Here is a 17,180-nt window from a genome sequence, read left to right on the forward strand (position 1 = left end):
CTTTTAGGTATACTTGTGTCTTTTATGGTCAGTGTGTGTCTGTTTGTAGTAATTTTGAGTCTTTTTACAGTTCCTTTTCATGTCTTTGTTGTTCTTTTGTGTCTTTATGAAGCTCATTTTGTGTCTCTTTGAACCACATTTGTGTTATTTTTAGTGACATTTTGCAGGTGAAGGTCAGGGGGCCCCTGACACGTTGGGCCCCTGGGCCTGTGCCTTTTAGGCCTGTTCAGTTTTACTCATATGAGGATAAAGATGTATGATTATTATGAATGGGAGTGACCAGATCTCCTAGTGAAAACAAATTAATTTCTAATAATACTCTTCATTCAAACAATCATCCTATTAGAAATCCAAGCATGGGCATGAGACATTAAGAAAAACTTTTATTCGAAAAAGGCCCAGATTCAAATATCTCAACTATACCATAAGTTATGCATCCACCCAAAGTTGTACATTAGTAATATGATTTAGAAGAAATAATGTTTGTTTTTTGCAAGGTAATTGTCCCACAGTGGCTCTTTTTTTCAGTGCCATCAGTTCCATTATACTAGAGAGAAGTCAGACATCTCTACTGCCGATATCCCCATCACTCTGCAACTGACACCGAAACAGTCTTGATTGATAAAAAGCACTACAGCATAGAGGATAAATATGTATTTTAGATTTTGTTGTGAACTGTTCCTTCAGTGCATTACAATGTGTCCCAGCTCTTGGATTGCACAATTTAATATTTTCCCACTTTTTACCTCAGTAGTTTGTGAAACCCCAAATGGACACGTTAAGCTTGCAAGAATATCTGAATTAATGAATGTTTCCTCCTGAGACCTTTTCCCCCTGCAGGTAGCAACCCCTCTGAATTGAATTGTAAAGTCTAACCTCTCTTCTTGTAACAGCTTAAACAAACAGAACTCAGATGATTGTAAAATGTACGACACCTGTACTGCAAACACGGCTTTGAAGCCAGATTTTAATTTGAATTTACCCAATAGAACCCCACCCACAAGATGTGTTCAATAAGCCACCAACCAAACTCTGTAAGTACTGTTAATTACTGAGACCAAAACCGTTTTTTATTTTTTTCCCAAGACTAATTTATTTCTGCTGTAAAGTTGGGCATTTTCGCATATGGGGGTCTGTGGGTACTGATTTGCTTTTCGAGTCAGCCTCAACTGGCCGTTAGAGGAACTGCATTTTTGGCAATTCTACATTGGCTTCATCTTTCAGCCTCAGTGGTTGGTGCTTGTAGCAGACAGAATTGCATAATGAAACCGAGGCTAATAGGGAACCAGTCGAAACGCTGATGGTGTTATTATTCTATAGCTAATAAAATGTGCAATCAACATTTACTTCATAGTGATAAATGAAAAGTCTATTTCTACTTAAAATGAAAGCGGGTTTTGCAACATTTGTCTTTGACCCCATCAGAGAAAGGCACTTCGCATAGATAGCCAACAACTATATTTCCAAAAATATAAGAACTTTACTCTAAAATTGAGATATCCACTGTTACAAAAAAAACTAAAGTCCACTTTCCCATATTGACTATTGGCATGAAAGTGAAGCCTATTATGATTTTGTTTAAATTGATATGATAAATCAATCCGTTGCTTTTGCTGATAAAGTAATCATTTTTGGCCTTTTTTTCACATATTCCCTCATTATTTTTTTTGATGCAAATCTCTTCCTTACAAATTGGACACATGTCATTAGTGAAAGAAACAAATCCCTTCAGGCCTTTCCAAAATTCACTGAAGTAAACATTTTAATTCTCTTGTGCTTTGTCAGTATTGCTCTGAACTGCTACAAAACGTAAACGTATTTTTCAACATAAAAACATTAAAAGTAAATAATAATTTACAGACATGAATATACATTTGTGTTGTTTTACAGATCATACATGCCTACATCTTGCAGCAGTGTTTACTGTTTATTATACATACTCCACCAGGCCCCAGAGGCTCTGTTTTCCAAAGCAAAATGAAAAATTACATCTATTTGGATGACGTCCTCACAGACCTCAAATCTTTGAAATAGCTGTTTGTGTGTTGGAGGTAAATACACCATAACACCTTGCTCAGTCTCTGTGGTGAAAAACAGATGGTGAAAAGCAATCAAATTTCTCATTGTGATGCTGCGCTTGCAAGCAAGCCTGCTTTCCTCTGCTACATCTGTCCTCCTGGGGGTCCCGAGGAGATCAGTGTTGGTCCCAGTGCCTTTGATCCCGGTGCTGAGAAGATGAGAAATCTGCCGTGGGGAGATCTGTCCGGGGTCAGAGCTTCTCCATCAGCCTGTACAGTGCGTCAAAACCCCTGGTGATGGAGAAGAGAGGAAGAGGAGGGGCTTCTCGCATTTCATCCATCGTTTGCAGGGAGCGGGACGGCACTGAAGGGCAGAGACGTGGTGGAGAAAAGGAGTGAGAGTGTGTTTCTGCGCGTTACAGGGAGAGAGAGAGTGTGTTTATGTGTGCGCACCTTTAGTCTGTGTGTACTCTCCTCGGCTTGGTTGGCTGTAGGGGTCTGGCTGAAGATTTGAGGAAATGAGCAGGGAGAAGGAGAGGAGCAAAACCTGGACATAAATAAAGACAGCAGGACAGAAACAAAACAGGCACAGAAGACAGAGGCCAGAGGGAAATTACAGAAAGCACAGGGGAGAAGAAATTGAGTCCGTTATACACACTTTGTATAAAAGATGAAAGCTGGTTTCATTCTTGATTAAAATCTTAAAGGAAATCAGAGCACTGGAGCGCAGGCGATGGTTTAATGATGTGCTCAGGCACTGCAGTGTCTATTATAAATCTATACCTGTATCTTTTATTTAGCTGTTGCAGATTATGCTGTCTGAGTAAATTCTCGGTGGTGTAAATCAATGAAATGTGTTATGCATCTCACCAGGATGCACGTCCCTTTGTGTGTTGTTTTGCTGTTTGGAAGGAGAGACTGTAGCCGGTTTAGCTGCTCCAGCAAATCACTGCAACACAAGATGAATAAGACTGTAAAATTTTCAGACGAGGGGCCGCAGGTTCCTTGAAATTAAGGCACCATCCTTTCAGCATCTGTGATCAGTGGCAACGAAAGGAGGAGTGGCACGCAGCAGGGAAGTGCAGGCACACGGTCTCCTCCCGCGTTTGTTTCCATTCAGTGGACCGCTCTGCCAGCACGAGGAAGAACACAGCATAAGGAGACAGCAGGATGAAGAGGAAATAAAGACAGAGAGCACCATGTGAGGTTTCAAAACTGGAAGGACTTTGTACTCTGCCAGTTTCACACTGAGCTTCCTCAAGCTGGAAGGTAACCAGGTTGTCAGCAACAGGAGAGGGACGGGACAAAATCATTAAAGATCAATAAAACACAGACAGCTGTACTCCAACACACAACACAGGCAGCAAAGAGAGAATGACTCTTATGGACAATTGGCCACATGAAAACAAATCCACAAGTGAGATGAAATGACAAATGGAAAGAAAAACTTTAAAATATTCGTGGCTCCGCTTAATTCTTGTGTTTGAAATTATGTCCACAATAGAGTCCATAACAGGAATTGTAAAGATTGAAAAAGGATGCTGAGCTGCATTTGTTGAACTCTCTTTACAGCAGCAGTTGGCTCAAGAGCCTAAAGGGACAGTTCACCCCAAAATCAACTTGATATGGCGCCACTCAAGTTGCACTTATATTTTACATCCATGAAAACAGTGATGCTTCACACACAGAAGATCTATACAGTCAGCACAGTTATGAGGTGTTTTATGAGGTCACCTTTACCTTTGACCTTCAGCCCACAGATTCTAATCAGTTCATTGTTGAGTCCAAGTGGATGTTTGTGCCAAATTTGAGGAAACTCCCTCGAGCCATCCACAGAAGTGCTATTTATCATGTAGATTGTTTAGGTGAGATTTGTTGAGTGGAGTTGGACATTCAGCATTAGAGGGACATAATAGAACTAGATGGCACTCAGCTTGTAGTGCTATAAGCGCCCCTCCAACAACAATCAATTTGAAAACTAAGCGGCAGTGTCTCTTTGCAGAAGTCATACCCGGTTACTCAAGATAATCCACAGACCTTGTTGTGAGCAGTTTCATGTGGGAACTATTTTCTTACTGAACTAAGCCTGCCAAAGGTCTCACCGTAGGAAAAGTAATACTCCTCATTTATCCTCAGGTCAAAGGACCCAGGGACAGTAGTCACAGGTATTAATCGGCTGCAGCTCCAAGAGATGGAAATACAACACCCTGATGAACGTGCTAATTTTAGCCACTTTACAGGCGAGATGCAATGACACAAAATACTGTCTATCTACCCAAGCAACGCTCAAACATTGTTCCAAATCAATAACCTAACCATGACCGTTTTACAATGTGTTGTCAGCTGTGTGTCATGAAGATATACTAAAGCAAAATAATAATAAAAAAAAAAGATAGTTGCAGTTTGTTGGTTGATTTAAAGACTCACTTGTTGATCTCCTCTAGCTGCTGGATCCTCCTCTGCAGCTTGAGGTTGTGAGCACTAGATGCAGACATCCTACAGAGAGCGACAGAGAGTAAGAGAAGGGAAATACAGATAACATTAGGAAAGAAGGGTATCATATCATGCTGTGTTATGATGCAGTATTGTTTCCCCTTCATTTTTTTTTGCCAATATCCGTCTGCTGAGTGTTATCTCGCACCCCATTCTGTCATCCAGTGAATCTCCCCCCTCCTCTTCCTTCTTCTGCTGTCGCTGCTGTCTGTTAGTCACTGTGAGTCATGCTCCATTATGGCCCTCTGACTGGGCTGAACCACGACTGATAATGATACCACGTTGATACTCTTCGCTTGCTGCAGGCTTAATTATCAACGAATGCTGACGCTGCTCACAGGGAGTGACAATCTCATCATGAAACTTTTGTCATCCAGAGGCAATGAAGCTCTTGCTTGAATAAGATGTTGATAATACATCTTTTTTTTAAATTAAAAAAAAAAAAAAAAGTATGGTTAAATGCACAAAAGTTTGTTCTGCAACTTTTGACAGAAGGTAGTAACACAAACTGATCTCAGACTTAAAATATATTTAAAATTCATATTTATTGATTTAGGTGGAAAACACCATGGTTTGTGGGTTTATAGATCACCACATGCTGGTCACAGCTTGTCCATCTTTGGACTCTGCTCTCACTTTATTCTACTCACTCTGATATGCTGAAAAGCCCTCCGAGGCAAACCATGTTTTGTGATAATGGCCTTAATAAATAGAAAAAGAAAGAAAAATATTTCACATTCAACTCCGTGTCCTGGCACCTTTACAAAGTCTAGGACAGGAGTGGCCAAACTTTTTTTGAATGGGGGCCAAATTAGGTAATGTGAAAATACCAGGGAGGCAGCTGCTTCTCGGATCATTATTGGGAACTAAAATAAAAAAAATAAAAAAAAACAAATGGCAACATATAACCTGGATCTACCTCAGTTTTGTTCTGCTGTGTTCAAACACAGAAAATTGAAAATTAGTTCGATTTCTTTTGAAAATGTGAAAAAGGCAGTAAGCAATTATCCAACAAAGAAAAAAAAACTGTAAAAGGTGGAAAGAAAATGACTTGAAAAACATATGTATTTTATTTTATGTTTCTTTTATGTCACTTTTTATGAATTTCACGCTAATTTCCAGGCCATTTCTTGTTAAGTTTCTTATTACCTTCTCCCCATGTTTTTAAAGTAGAGCAAGCCAATGTGCTCAGGTTTCAAAGGAGTAAGTCAAAAAGTATTCCACTTTCCACTGCTTCTGAAAGCGGTGGCCTTCGTTGTCGACTTCCTGCCCCTTCGCTGAAGCGGTGTCTGCTATCCAGTATGAAAATGTCTGCTGCTAGGTCCATTAGTTTGCTTGTTTATTGTCCGTTTATGACAACACATTAGTTTCAAGTCCGTAGTTCCTACTTGGTGCATGTCTACAAATTGTATGACAGTCTTGGCCTTGTGAGATGGAAAAAAAAGCCAGACTTTGGACATGCCTGGTCTGAGATGACTCCACTATTATTAATTGAATCTCTAGTAGCAAGTTTTAGAGTCCAGTGTTGCAATCCTCTGAAGCTCGGCATCAATAAGATCGATCAGTCAGTATCCCGCACATAAGGCACATAAATAAAGCTGGAGGGGTCTGACACACAGTCGTAGGGATATTGCTGCATTGCCCTTCTTTGAAGAGTCTTTCAACATATGATCCAACTAAGCTTAACCACACTGCATTGTTTGCGGAGGTGTGATGGGCAGGAAGAGCCAACGTGTGGGAGGCAGGCAGGATTAACAAATCTAGCGACAAAGGCTGGCTGTGTGATAGGACTCATTCTGCAGACTCTGGAGGTACAAGAAGAGGAGGAGGATGGCTAAACTGAGCCTCATCTTGGTTAAAAACCTCCTGCTCCTCTTTTGTGAGATGTTGCATCTATGCAGCATCTTCAACTTCTATTTAATCCCCACTCCAGCCGCTCTTTTGTGCTGCTGACGATCACATTATTGAGTGTTTTCTGTTCGACTGAACAGATCAGACAAAGAAAGCTCACAGTTGCACTGATGTAAAATATCCTGATTGTGCTGGAAAACATTCACATTCTGGGACCGTTCATTCATTATGTCAGTCCTTCGCTACCTGATTTTTATGCCTCTGCGCCGGTGTTAGCTGACGCCAGAGGCATTATGTTTTCGCGTCATCTGTCTGACTCAAGGATGAACTGATTATATTTTTGTGGTCAGAGGTGAATGTCACTGTGACCGTTTCAGTTTCAATCTTGTGAATTTGGCACAGACGTCTGAGTTGACTCATGGATAAGCTGATAGGATTTTGTTGGTTAAAAGTCAAAGGTAAAAGTGACTTTGCATTCCTCTCATTCTCGTAAAAATGACATCTCAAAAACAGTTTGACTGAATTTCTTCAAATTCGATATAGACATTCACTTGGACTGAGCTGATCTGACAGTCAGAGGTTAATGTCAGGGCGATGGCATAAATCATGTTTTTTGGCAATAACTCAAGAATCTTGGGGACTCTGTGTTGATTGTATAGATCTAGTGTGTGTGAAGCAGTTGTGTTTTCACAGACATCGATGTCAAGTGTAAGTGCAACTTGAGTGGTGGGCGGAGGAATACAATCACATGGCGGTAATTCTAGTCTGAGCTTTTCTGTGAGTGAATGGCCTTCTGTGGCTACAATAACGGGATCTTGAGACACGTATTTTTCTTCTCATACCCTCATAATACTTTAATTTATCATCTTAATAACCGAATATAATACTTTGCAATAGTTTATGGTGGAAAAAAATCTGCACTTTTGTTGTAGAAAGTTGCTCTTTACGGCTAGTAATTCTGTGGACCACATTTTTATGTCTGTTGAAAACGCTGTTAAAAATATCAGTGGATAACTGAAGTCAAAATCTACGGGGTCGTTGTGTTTTGCTTTTGGAAACAACATCAATAATATCTCTTTGTTATTTCTGTGGTGTTTTGGTGCTGAATTCTCCAGATATTAATTAACTTTGTGTTCAGCTCTGTGAAGCCTTTTTCAGTTGAAAAAGTTTGAGTCTGTTAGTGTCTGATCTTTGTTGGTTTGCTCAGCCATGACAGCTGCTCCGCTCTTTGTTCTTTTTATTCCAAACAAACCACTTCTGTTGCTGTGAGCCTTAGGAGCTTTTTCAGGGAAAGACTTGATAAGCATCCGGTATTAGCAAAAGAAAAAGTTTTTGTGAACTCTGGCTCATCAATAATTTGATGAAATAGTAAAACAGACATGTTCTCTTCACATCCATTCAGCAGTTCGTGAACCCTTTGAAACTTGAGCAAAATTGGCTTGATTTCTTTCAAAAACACTTGGAGAAGGCCACATGCAACTTAACAAGAAATGAAAAACAAGCAAAAAATGACCCTAAGAAACTGCTAAAGAGAAAGAGAGAAAGAATCATTTTAAAAAAATAATTCTGAGACATAATTTTAGTTTAATTACAAGATTAATATCATCTTGACATTTTTCTATATTTTCTTGTGGATAATATCTAATAATCACCCCTAGCTAATTTTTAGGTAGATTTTTTTTCACCATTTAATTTCAATTAATTATTAATGATTTTTTTTTTTTTTTTAATTTGCAGGACATTTCATACCAGATTGCTTGTTGTCTTTTTCCCATGTTTTCTAAAGAAATCAAACCGGTTTTCTCAAGTTTCAGAGTATTTAATGCTTGTGAAATGCATCTGAATGCAGCACAAAAAAACTGATGTCACTCCAGGTGTTAAAGTGAATTAAGTGTGTAACAAAACAGGCTCATTATAGAGTGCTTCAGAGCACAACAAATGCAGATAAAAGGTTAGTTTTCTAGGCCAGTGTAGAGATAATATCATGTTGCATGAGGTTGCTGAGTGCGGCCGGCTCCTACCTTCCCTCCAGACTATCAACATATTCCCTCTTCTTCTTCCGGCTTTCTTGAGCCGAGTGTTTGTTGCGGATTTTCCGCCGGATCTTCTTTAAAACCCTCTCTTCAAACTTGTCAGGGTGATGAAACATAAGGGAGGACAGGGACAAGAGAGGATGAAGAAGAGAAGGGTTAGTGAGGGGAAACTAGGTTGGAGGGGGGGCAACTGGCTGCGGTTGTGTAACTGGGGATACAGATTTAGATTTTGATGCATGTGTGTGCCCGAGAGAGAGGGGGGCTGTGACTGTGTATTGTGTGCATGTGTGTGTGAAGGCAACTGCCCTACATATGTGCAAGTAGTTGTCCTGCTCATGTACCTTGGACAGAGGCAGTTTGCTGGGTAGGTTCACCCCTTCTTTAGCCAGCAGCTTCTTCTCATCCTCATTAAGGACGAGATCCTGCAGGGAATGCTGCGGGATGCGCTGCGCCTGTGAACCAGATGGACAGAATATTCCAGTTAAAGTGACTCTCTGAGCAGTTTACCAAAAGAAGGCACTGGAGTGTAGCAGTTCATAAATTTCTGATTATTTGGTGCAAAGGGCTCTTGCTGTCAGAGCGGGACAGGCCACAACAAAAATGTCTCTTGTTATATTATACAGAGAGTCAGTGGACCGAACAGTTAGTAGCCTGCTATTTTATTTTTTCAGAACACTGACACTGAATTTTTTTTTTAGAGGAATATGTCATCCCCCTAAAAGATCTTTGTATATCAATTTCTCACCCTGTGTTACAATGAATTCATGAAGAAATTCTTGATGAATTTAAGTCATAGGTGACAATATTAAACACCAACAAAACTATATCAAAACACACGTATGCAAACTCTCACAAAACTTGTGCAGAATAATCAAAGTCTCATTTTCAGCTCAGTTCCTTGTCGGAAAGGGACGTCTGTTTAGGAAGTGCTGTGCATACGACTTTATATATGAGACTTGGATTAAACTGCGAAAGTTATGTGAGAGTTTGCAGATGTTTTGATATAATTTTGTTGTAGTTAAATGCAGCCATATATGATTTGAATTCTGGAAAAACATTCTTGCAGGTGATTTTTCTCTGTTGCCATCGGAGCATTGTTATATTTACCAGCTTTTATGACTAACCACCATTCAAAATCTTTTATTCCCTCCGCAATTCGTTCTTTAAATTCTCTGTGAATGTTTTAAATTGATTTTATTGTTTTTATTTCTTTTATTGATAATCAAAATTAATTTTCCTTTTTTTTTTAATTTGTAGATTTCTTTATTCCACTGAACTCCTTGGCATATTTTTTCTTATATTTATTACTTATCTTTTCATGTGTCTTCATGTTATTGTATGTTATATTATATGTGCACCGCAAGCTGTTCAAAAAAAATGTCCCTGGTGGGATCATGTTGTCTGAATCTGAATCAAGAATTTTCTCTGGCTTTGGATTCTCCGTTCACGCTGGAGGCATGCGAGAAAAAATAGTTTTCTTCACAAATTGGGGGATTCATTGATATTCAATGGTCATTTAGGGGTAAACATTCCTTTGACGCCCCTGTGGATTACAGTTTTGTAAAATTAATTCTTCCCAGAAATATCATGTCAAACTCTTCTGTGCTTACATTTTGCCCTGGGCTGGAAAGCAGCAGGTCCTTCACTGTGAGCGTCTGACTGCAGGACAGAGGGGAGGTTTGACTGGTAGTGAGGTAGTTTGCGATGCCAAAATGCTCTTGGAGGTCATCAGACTCCCAGCCTGCAGATTAAACCAGTAAAACAGCAGGTAACGAAAAATTGCCCTTTCAAACAAAACACAAAATATTTAGGTTGCTGCTTTTGTCTTGGCCTTTATCACCTCTGTGACTGCTGCACCCTGCTGTTCTTTACAGAACACCACAAATACATGTCACACGTTTCTCTGTGTTTGGTTTCTTTGTGTTGTTGCAAATTTGGTTTGCTCAGTTAGTATATTGAGCACTGATGGGGTCAACCATCAGCAATGTGAAAGGGCCCATTATTCAAAGGCTGCCCTTAAAAAAATAAATGGAAAAAAAAAACTTCCCTCACGTGATTAATTGCACCTTTTATCCTTTACAAATACTCAGAAATAGGAAAAACAAATTTTCCTCTGAAAGGACTAACTGTCAAGAGGAACAGTTAGTCAGTCTGTCTTATTAAGGTGTTCAATTTATACCTGGTGCAGTTATAATGCATGGCATTTGTTGTCTGAATCTGAATCAAGAATTTTCTCAATATCACATGTCAGTATTTCACATTGTAATTTTATTTTTTACTTTACATCTTGTCTTACCTAGATCAATGGAAACGTCAGACATTTTTTCATGTGGTGGTGGCCGGTTCTGCAGAGGTGGAGGCTGAGGGAAAGATTGTGTGTCAAAGGCTGGGAAAGCGGTGCAGAAGGGAGGGTGAAAGCTGTCTGACGGGGCGTCCTCAGCGATGCCGCTGTCAGTGGTGCATGGAGACCACAGGGGGGACGCCGGAACAGAGGAGGAGTCGCTCTCGGCCAGCAGGGCGTCCAAGAAGTCGTCACCAGAGCTTCCCTCAGGGCTCTGGGTCTGAGGACAAAGAGGATGGTATGTAAGCAACATCCCATGACACCATCATAGTATTGGATAGACCAGATAAATCATATTCTCAAACAAAAGTACAGACAAGAACATAAACACACCAGCCAGCCATTGCCTTGAGCCAGCACTGTAACACAAACAATCGACACTGGACACAGTTTATGGAGTCATAAGTTATGAGTAACTGTTGGGGCTTTTTAACCCCTTGAAACCTGAGCAAATTGGCTTGATTTATTTAAAAAACATGGGAAGAGGGCATGAGCAGTGAAAGAGGAAATGATAAAAAAATTGCAAGAAATCACAATAAAATAACCTGAAAATTTGTTTTAAAAATCAGAAAGAAAGAAAGAAAGAAAGAAAAAGAATAAACAAGGACATGATCTGGAAAAGTTTTAATAAATTTATGATAATTCTGCAAAATAATTTCAAATATGTAATTGTGATCATTCTAAGTATATTTTTTTCTTCTGTTTTTCCTTTGTTTTTTGAATGCAGCACAAGAAAAGTTATGTCACTCTAGGTTTCAAAGGGTTAAGACAGCCTCCAATTAAATGTTATTCCTACAAAAAAAAAAAAAAAAAACCCACTAAGATCTGACTTTTTAATGTATTGAGAAAGGTTACATTTGACCCTGCAGTACTCCTGGTTATCTATCGGGTCTGCTCCAGCTCCAATCTACAGTAATTTAAATATAACATCCAGGTGGTGTCTTATAAACCCATGAGGGTTGGGCACATTGTGTGCATGACACGAAAATAAAGAAATCAGTCAAATTCAGGTGAATGCTCCGATTTCAGTTCATTTACCGGTGAATTGCCTTGACATATCACCACGAAGTAGCGTTCGTCTCTGCCCAAACAGCACTCAACCATCATGCCAAAGTAGCCTGAAGGGCCAAGACATATAAAAAAAGAAAGTAACTACTGAAACACTTTCACTGGCCACCATGCTTTTGGCTTGCTTGTGAGGTTGAATGTGACATGCACCAGTTAAAAAAAAACAAACTCTACTGTCCACTCTAGTCTAGCGGCAACGGGAAAGGAGTCTAGTTTATTTTTAACCTGCACACACACACTAATTTTGCTGGAAAAAGAGTATTGTGTTTGCCTGTGGGGCCATCAATTGTGGCCGTGGCCCCCCTGGTCCCTCAGTTGGGGTGCCACTGTTATCAATGACTTTTTGCCTCATTGCTGTCAGTCACGGTTGCAGCCGTAGAAAAAAAACACACAAAAAACTGAGTGAGCTCCTAGATACCAAGATTCAGCTCACATTACCCTTACTAAAGACACCGCTCACACTCAAGTTTTCAAAATGAGATTTGTGTATGTGATCATGCTGTCCCCCAAGTGACTCCGCTCATGAGCAAAGTGTGCAGAACGCCTGCAGTACTCACTTCATGAATTGTGATAGTCCATGGTTGGTTGCTGTGGCAACTGGTGGTTTCATCTGTCTTCCTGAGAAGAAGGTCAATGAGGTCCATCCCGCCATGCACCTGAAACAAAGAACTGCTCTGAGTGACGGGTTTAAAGTGGAGGTGTGCCTCGGTTTTCAGAAGAGAGGCTGTCATGGGAGCCTGTGTGCTTGTTTTTTTAAAATAATTTGTCTAATATCTTCAGGGTTTTTTTTTCCCCACGTCTTTATTTAATCAAGGACCATGCATAAAAAACATTCATCTCGAAAAGAGAATAGATGATTCATGCCAGATTTAGCCATTAGTTGGGCTGTTGCAAACACCAGTAGCTCAATCCCACACTTGCCTTTGACAAAGTCTCCTTAAATCAATAGCTCATGTTCAACCGTTCAGTCTGAATCAGTCTTTTACACACAAACCAGTAGTTCCACTCAGTGATCCGACTGCAAATGTGTCTTACCTTGTCTGTGTTCAGTGTCATCATTCCAACATCAAAGCAGCAGCTGATGAAATTATAGTAAAACTATGCAGCAGCAATAAAAACACACAACCAGGTTAATACGTTTCTCACTCTTTGACTTTGTCTGAGTCTGTTGCAAGAGACAAAGTTGAAAGGCCATATCACACAACTGTATTCCCCAAACTCAGCTGATTACTGTCCAATCACATGTTTAGCAGACAGCCGAGAGAGCCAATCAGCACAAGAGGGAAACTCGCTGACACGATCGATTCCCTGTACAGTTTCACATTCATTTTTTTGTAGGGTAGGGTTGATTTAGAGCTATTTTTGCTTTCAATGGCAAAAGGTGGAGGGAGTCACGCTTTTAACGTCATCTGTTAATGTCAGTAGAAAGGTCATTTTTGTTTGATCTGTCTTTTAGGGTGACACAAACAGAAACCCACTGCTCCATTCTTCCTTCAGCACTTGATATATTTCATTATTACTATGAATTTCAATAAATAAACACGTTTTTTTTTTTTTTCATTTTCTTCACTCAGTTCTCTATCATAGTGGTTCCCACTCATTAAGGTTGTGGGGTTTCCAGTCCTGGACTTGGAGAGGAGAGGAATGAGAGAAAGCATGTTTCCTGCACAAAATTATGTTAAGAGTTTTTCAGTCATCATCCACTGAAATCTTCTGAGTTTTCCTCCGAGGAAACTTGTTGTTTGGGACTTGAGACAGAAATAGTTTTTTAACTTAAGCTTTGTACTCAGACAATCTCTGTCACATCATGTTGCTCATCACTACCACACATCAACCTATAGGCTATTACAATTTTAAAAATGTGGCGCTCCATGCGTCGTTTTGGCTAGCTCTGTTAAAAAATCGATGGAGCAGTTACCAGGTTACCCATTGTTAACGATGGAGACACCAGTGAAAGACTGGCAGAAACGGACAGTCCTAAAGGAGTTAAAGGCAGATAGACATTTTAAGTGACTCATAAATTCTTGTGGAGCTGTCAGTCAGTTGCAGTACATGCACATAATATACCGGTTTTTGCCCTTATTCTAAAAAAGACCATATTTCCACAAATATTTCTTTGTTACATGCAGCTGTGCATACTCAGAGTATTGTGCACTGTCATTTATTACATCAAAATATAGAAAAGCCGAGCTGCTTGTGTCATTTTGCTTCTTTGCGTCAAACTAGGATTTTTTTTAAGGTTTTCCAACACCGGTGGACTTTATCATTATATATTGATTGTTTAGTATTCTAATGTATCAACAGGTGACTTATCTACTCAACATATTTTTTAAAAAAAGTCATCATTAGATAAGCTATATAACAAGTAAAATACATCAAATGATATGATGATAATAAAAGTATTAAAAAGGACAAAAAAATACTGCTGTTTGACATGTATCAAATCAAAATATTGTCATATTCAGGATAATTATGGAATATTAGTGTGCATGTAAACGCAGTCAGTATGTTAGTCTCCAACACACTTGTTCATGTACGGAGGAAACTGTAGAAGAATTAATCAAAGCAGCAGATTTGAGGTGATCTCTGGTTATTATACAACAGTCTGATGCTGATGGCGCTAAGTGTAACCAGCAGATCCTTCATACCAAAAACAGCCCAAATTTGACTAGAGAATGCGGACTCTCCCACAACATGATGCCACACATGGTCACCTACTTTTTTCATACTGACTCATACGACTTTGGTGATCCACCGACCTTTACTCTGCCACCATGATGTTGGCAGTGATGGTTTTGTGTCAAAAGTCGCAACTACTGTTGGATAGACTGTCATGAAATTTGGTCGCAGGGACACAAGCAACAAAACTGGGAACTGCTGCCCTCTCACACTTCTTTGTGAGTCTGCAAAACGTTAACAGACCTCACTTTAAATTATATTTCGATTTTCTCAAAATTGGATAAAGTGGACTTTTTTGACAACTTTTCCTCAGTTTCTTTGTATCCATTAAAGAGACCCTCGCTGTTGTGCAGCTTCCATCTTTTTCCAATGTTGAACAAGTACGATTTAGTTTTGCTTTTCTATAGCAGAACAACTTCACCATGCCTCACCTTTTCTTATCTTTATTGCCACAATTAAGAGCATCTGTTTCGTGCTATTTCGAAGCATACACACCATAAAGCAAATAAATTACATAATATGTTCTCTGAACAGTAACACCAGAGGAACATGCACACTTGTAACAACGTATCTAACTATTATCACAGTGGGGAAGAGATTCAGTCTGTGGCAGAGCTATTATACTTCTCTTCAGTGCAGAAAAAGTAAAATCAATCGTCTTTCCTCTAGTTTTTAGTTTTTCCAAGTTTTCATGAACACAATTCTTCACTCTCTGGACTTCAAAGTATTGTCACACTTCTGGGGAGCTCAAATTTTGAAAGCCATTTTATTTTCAGATGATTACTTTTGACAGTTTTACCTTCATCCGACAGTTCAAAGTAGATTAAGACATAATGTATTTTCTTTTGATTTTTTTTTTCTTTTCTTTGGGACGTCTGCTTCCAAAGCGTTCAGAAGTTTCATGGTGGAGAGTGACAGTAAGACGGAAAAAGAGGCTTTCATGCCATAAAGGTCCCATGCTGTAAACTCACAAGCCAATCTTACTTTTATAAATCTAGGAAACATATTGTCTTGATAAGTAAATATAACTATTAGTTTTTAATATGGTCATTCTTGTCTTATTAAGTTTACTTATATTTTAGTTTTATTCACTTAATTTTGCGTAGTTATTGCAACTTAAAAATAATAAGTGAATTCACTTGTTCTTTGTTAGTTATAGAAACTTAAGTTTTTATGCAAACCAAGTTAGTCTGAGATGACTGAACAGTTAAATGTATTTTGCAAGTTGGCTGAATCTGAAGTGAGTATTAATATCTGTGATAAAACAGCATGGCATGGAGTCCTGTTAAAAGATTTAGTCTGAGTATTTCTGGGTTTTTTTAAGGATTTTTATACACAACAACATCAAACATTTGTTTGATTGTATAATTTAGTTTCCATAATTGCTGGTCTTGTTTTAAGATGCTCCGAATGGCATTTTGTTAAAATCAAAATAATCCTGCTAACTAATCATTCTTTGTTGTGCTTAATTTATTTATCAAAACGTATACGTTTCCTAAATACTAGTGAGCAACATAATTGCTCAGCTGAGTCAGACTAATTTAGTTTTGTTATGTTGCTATCACTCAGAAGAAAAAACAAGTTAATTTCAATTGCCATTTTTAAGTGGACTTCACAAAATGAAGTAAATACAGCACAATTTTAAATAAACCTAACAAATAGCTATAAAGACAACATAACATAAGAGTAGTTATTCGTAACTACCTTTATCAAGGCAATTGGTTTCCTAGATTTTTTAAAGTAAGATCAACTTCTCAGATTTTACAGTACAGGTCAGATTTAGGCCTCAAGTTTTATATGGCATAAATGTAAGAAAGTCGTTTTCAGAATAAAACATAAAGACAGGAAGGTTGATTCTCTTTTTTTTTAAATGATAGGTCAGGTGTAACATATCGTGAATAAAAAAGACTCTCTGAAGCAGCTCTGAAGGGTTCAGTTTCAACCTTTTGTGGAGACAGACATTCATTTTACAGCTCTCGTGGGCTTTTTAGAGAGAAATTGCAGAATAAAAATACAATTCAAGAATCTCTTATGTTCAAAATCCTTCATATAAAAGGTTCAAGGTTAGTGAAATGACTTCTTGTGGAGCCAGTGTGAGTCATAGTTTCACTGATTCATGAAGGACCAGGCCTGATGGATTCATTGCTATTTTATACAACTAAAATAATTTATAAACTGTGGCCCCTGCACGAACCCCTTGTGATCACTGTCAGTCTTTAAAGCACTTGCCTTTAAGTGTGTTTTTTGCATTAAGATCCACTTATCTATGACAGAGAGCCCAGCATTATCAGCACTGTAATAAGCGTAATAAGCATGGCAGCAGAGCTCTGCTATCTTTATTGTTGCTCTTTCTTAGATTAGAGAGTTTCAAAGTGCAGGCAAATATTATCTAACCAGGACAATTTAAGCACATCTCTATATCAATAATAGGGTTTTAGCTCAGTGAAGATAATTACAGTGTTATTGCAGATTGCTGATGATATCATACTCTAAGTCCTTATTATCTATTTGGATGCATGTGACTGAGGGTCAGGAAGAGTCACCTCCACTCATAGATATTTAGGATTGAAGGAATGGATATGTATTCAACATTTCTGGAAGTTATTCACCAAATAACAAGAAATGTACCGTGAAATCACAGTCAAGCTTCTGAATTTAACTCCAGTGACTTTATTAAACCAGCACATATTCGTAATA

At 38.7% G+C, this 17,180-nt stretch overlaps 2 protein-coding genes across 3 annotated transcripts in view; one reads left to right on the forward strand and one right to left on the reverse strand.

Annotated features, from left to right (window-relative positions):
- sirt6 (sirtuin 6) overlaps nucleotides 1-10,823 on the forward strand; it is a 45,030-nt gene extending 34,207 nt beyond the window's left edge. Inside the window, exon 9 of the mRNA XM_088085369.1 lies at nucleotides 10,696-10,823. The gene's annotated coding sequence lies outside the window, so the exon portion shown is untranslated. The remainder of the gene's footprint in view (nucleotides 1-10,695) is intronic.
- On the reverse strand, nucleotides 942-12,998 carry LOC121951935 (cyclic AMP-responsive element-binding protein 3-like protein 3-B). 2 transcript variants are annotated; one of them, XM_042498432.2, is made up of 10 exons: nucleotides 12,840-12,996; nucleotides 12,362-12,460; nucleotides 10,692-10,956; nucleotides 10,006-10,136; nucleotides 8,737-8,847; nucleotides 8,384-8,490; nucleotides 4,446-4,514; nucleotides 2,889-2,967; nucleotides 2,472-2,565; nucleotides 942-2,382 (listed from the first exon to the last, which is right to left on the reverse strand). In XM_042498432.2, the coding sequence occupies exons 1-10, from the start codon at nucleotides 12,861-12,863 to the stop codon at nucleotides 2,270-2,272; spliced, it is 1,092 nt and encodes a 363-aa protein (XP_042354366.1). In that variant the 5' UTR covers nucleotides 12,864-12,996; the 3' UTR covers nucleotides 942-2,269. The 2 variants fall into 2 exon arrangements, with proteins under 2 accessions (XP_042354366.1, XP_087941493.1); XM_088085367.1 differs by lacking the exon at nucleotides 4,446-4,514 and having other exon boundaries at nucleotides 12,840-12,998.
- Between the last annotated feature and the right edge of the window lie 4,182 nt (nucleotides 12,999-17,180).

The sequence above is a fragment of the Plectropomus leopardus genome, chromosome 12 (genome assembly GCF_026936395.1).
Source record: "Plectropomus leopardus strain MGB_pleo_1.0 chromosome 12, ASM2693639v1, whole genome shotgun sequence".
NCBI lineage: Eukaryota > Metazoa > Chordata > Actinopteri > Perciformes > Serranidae > Plectropomus > Plectropomus leopardus.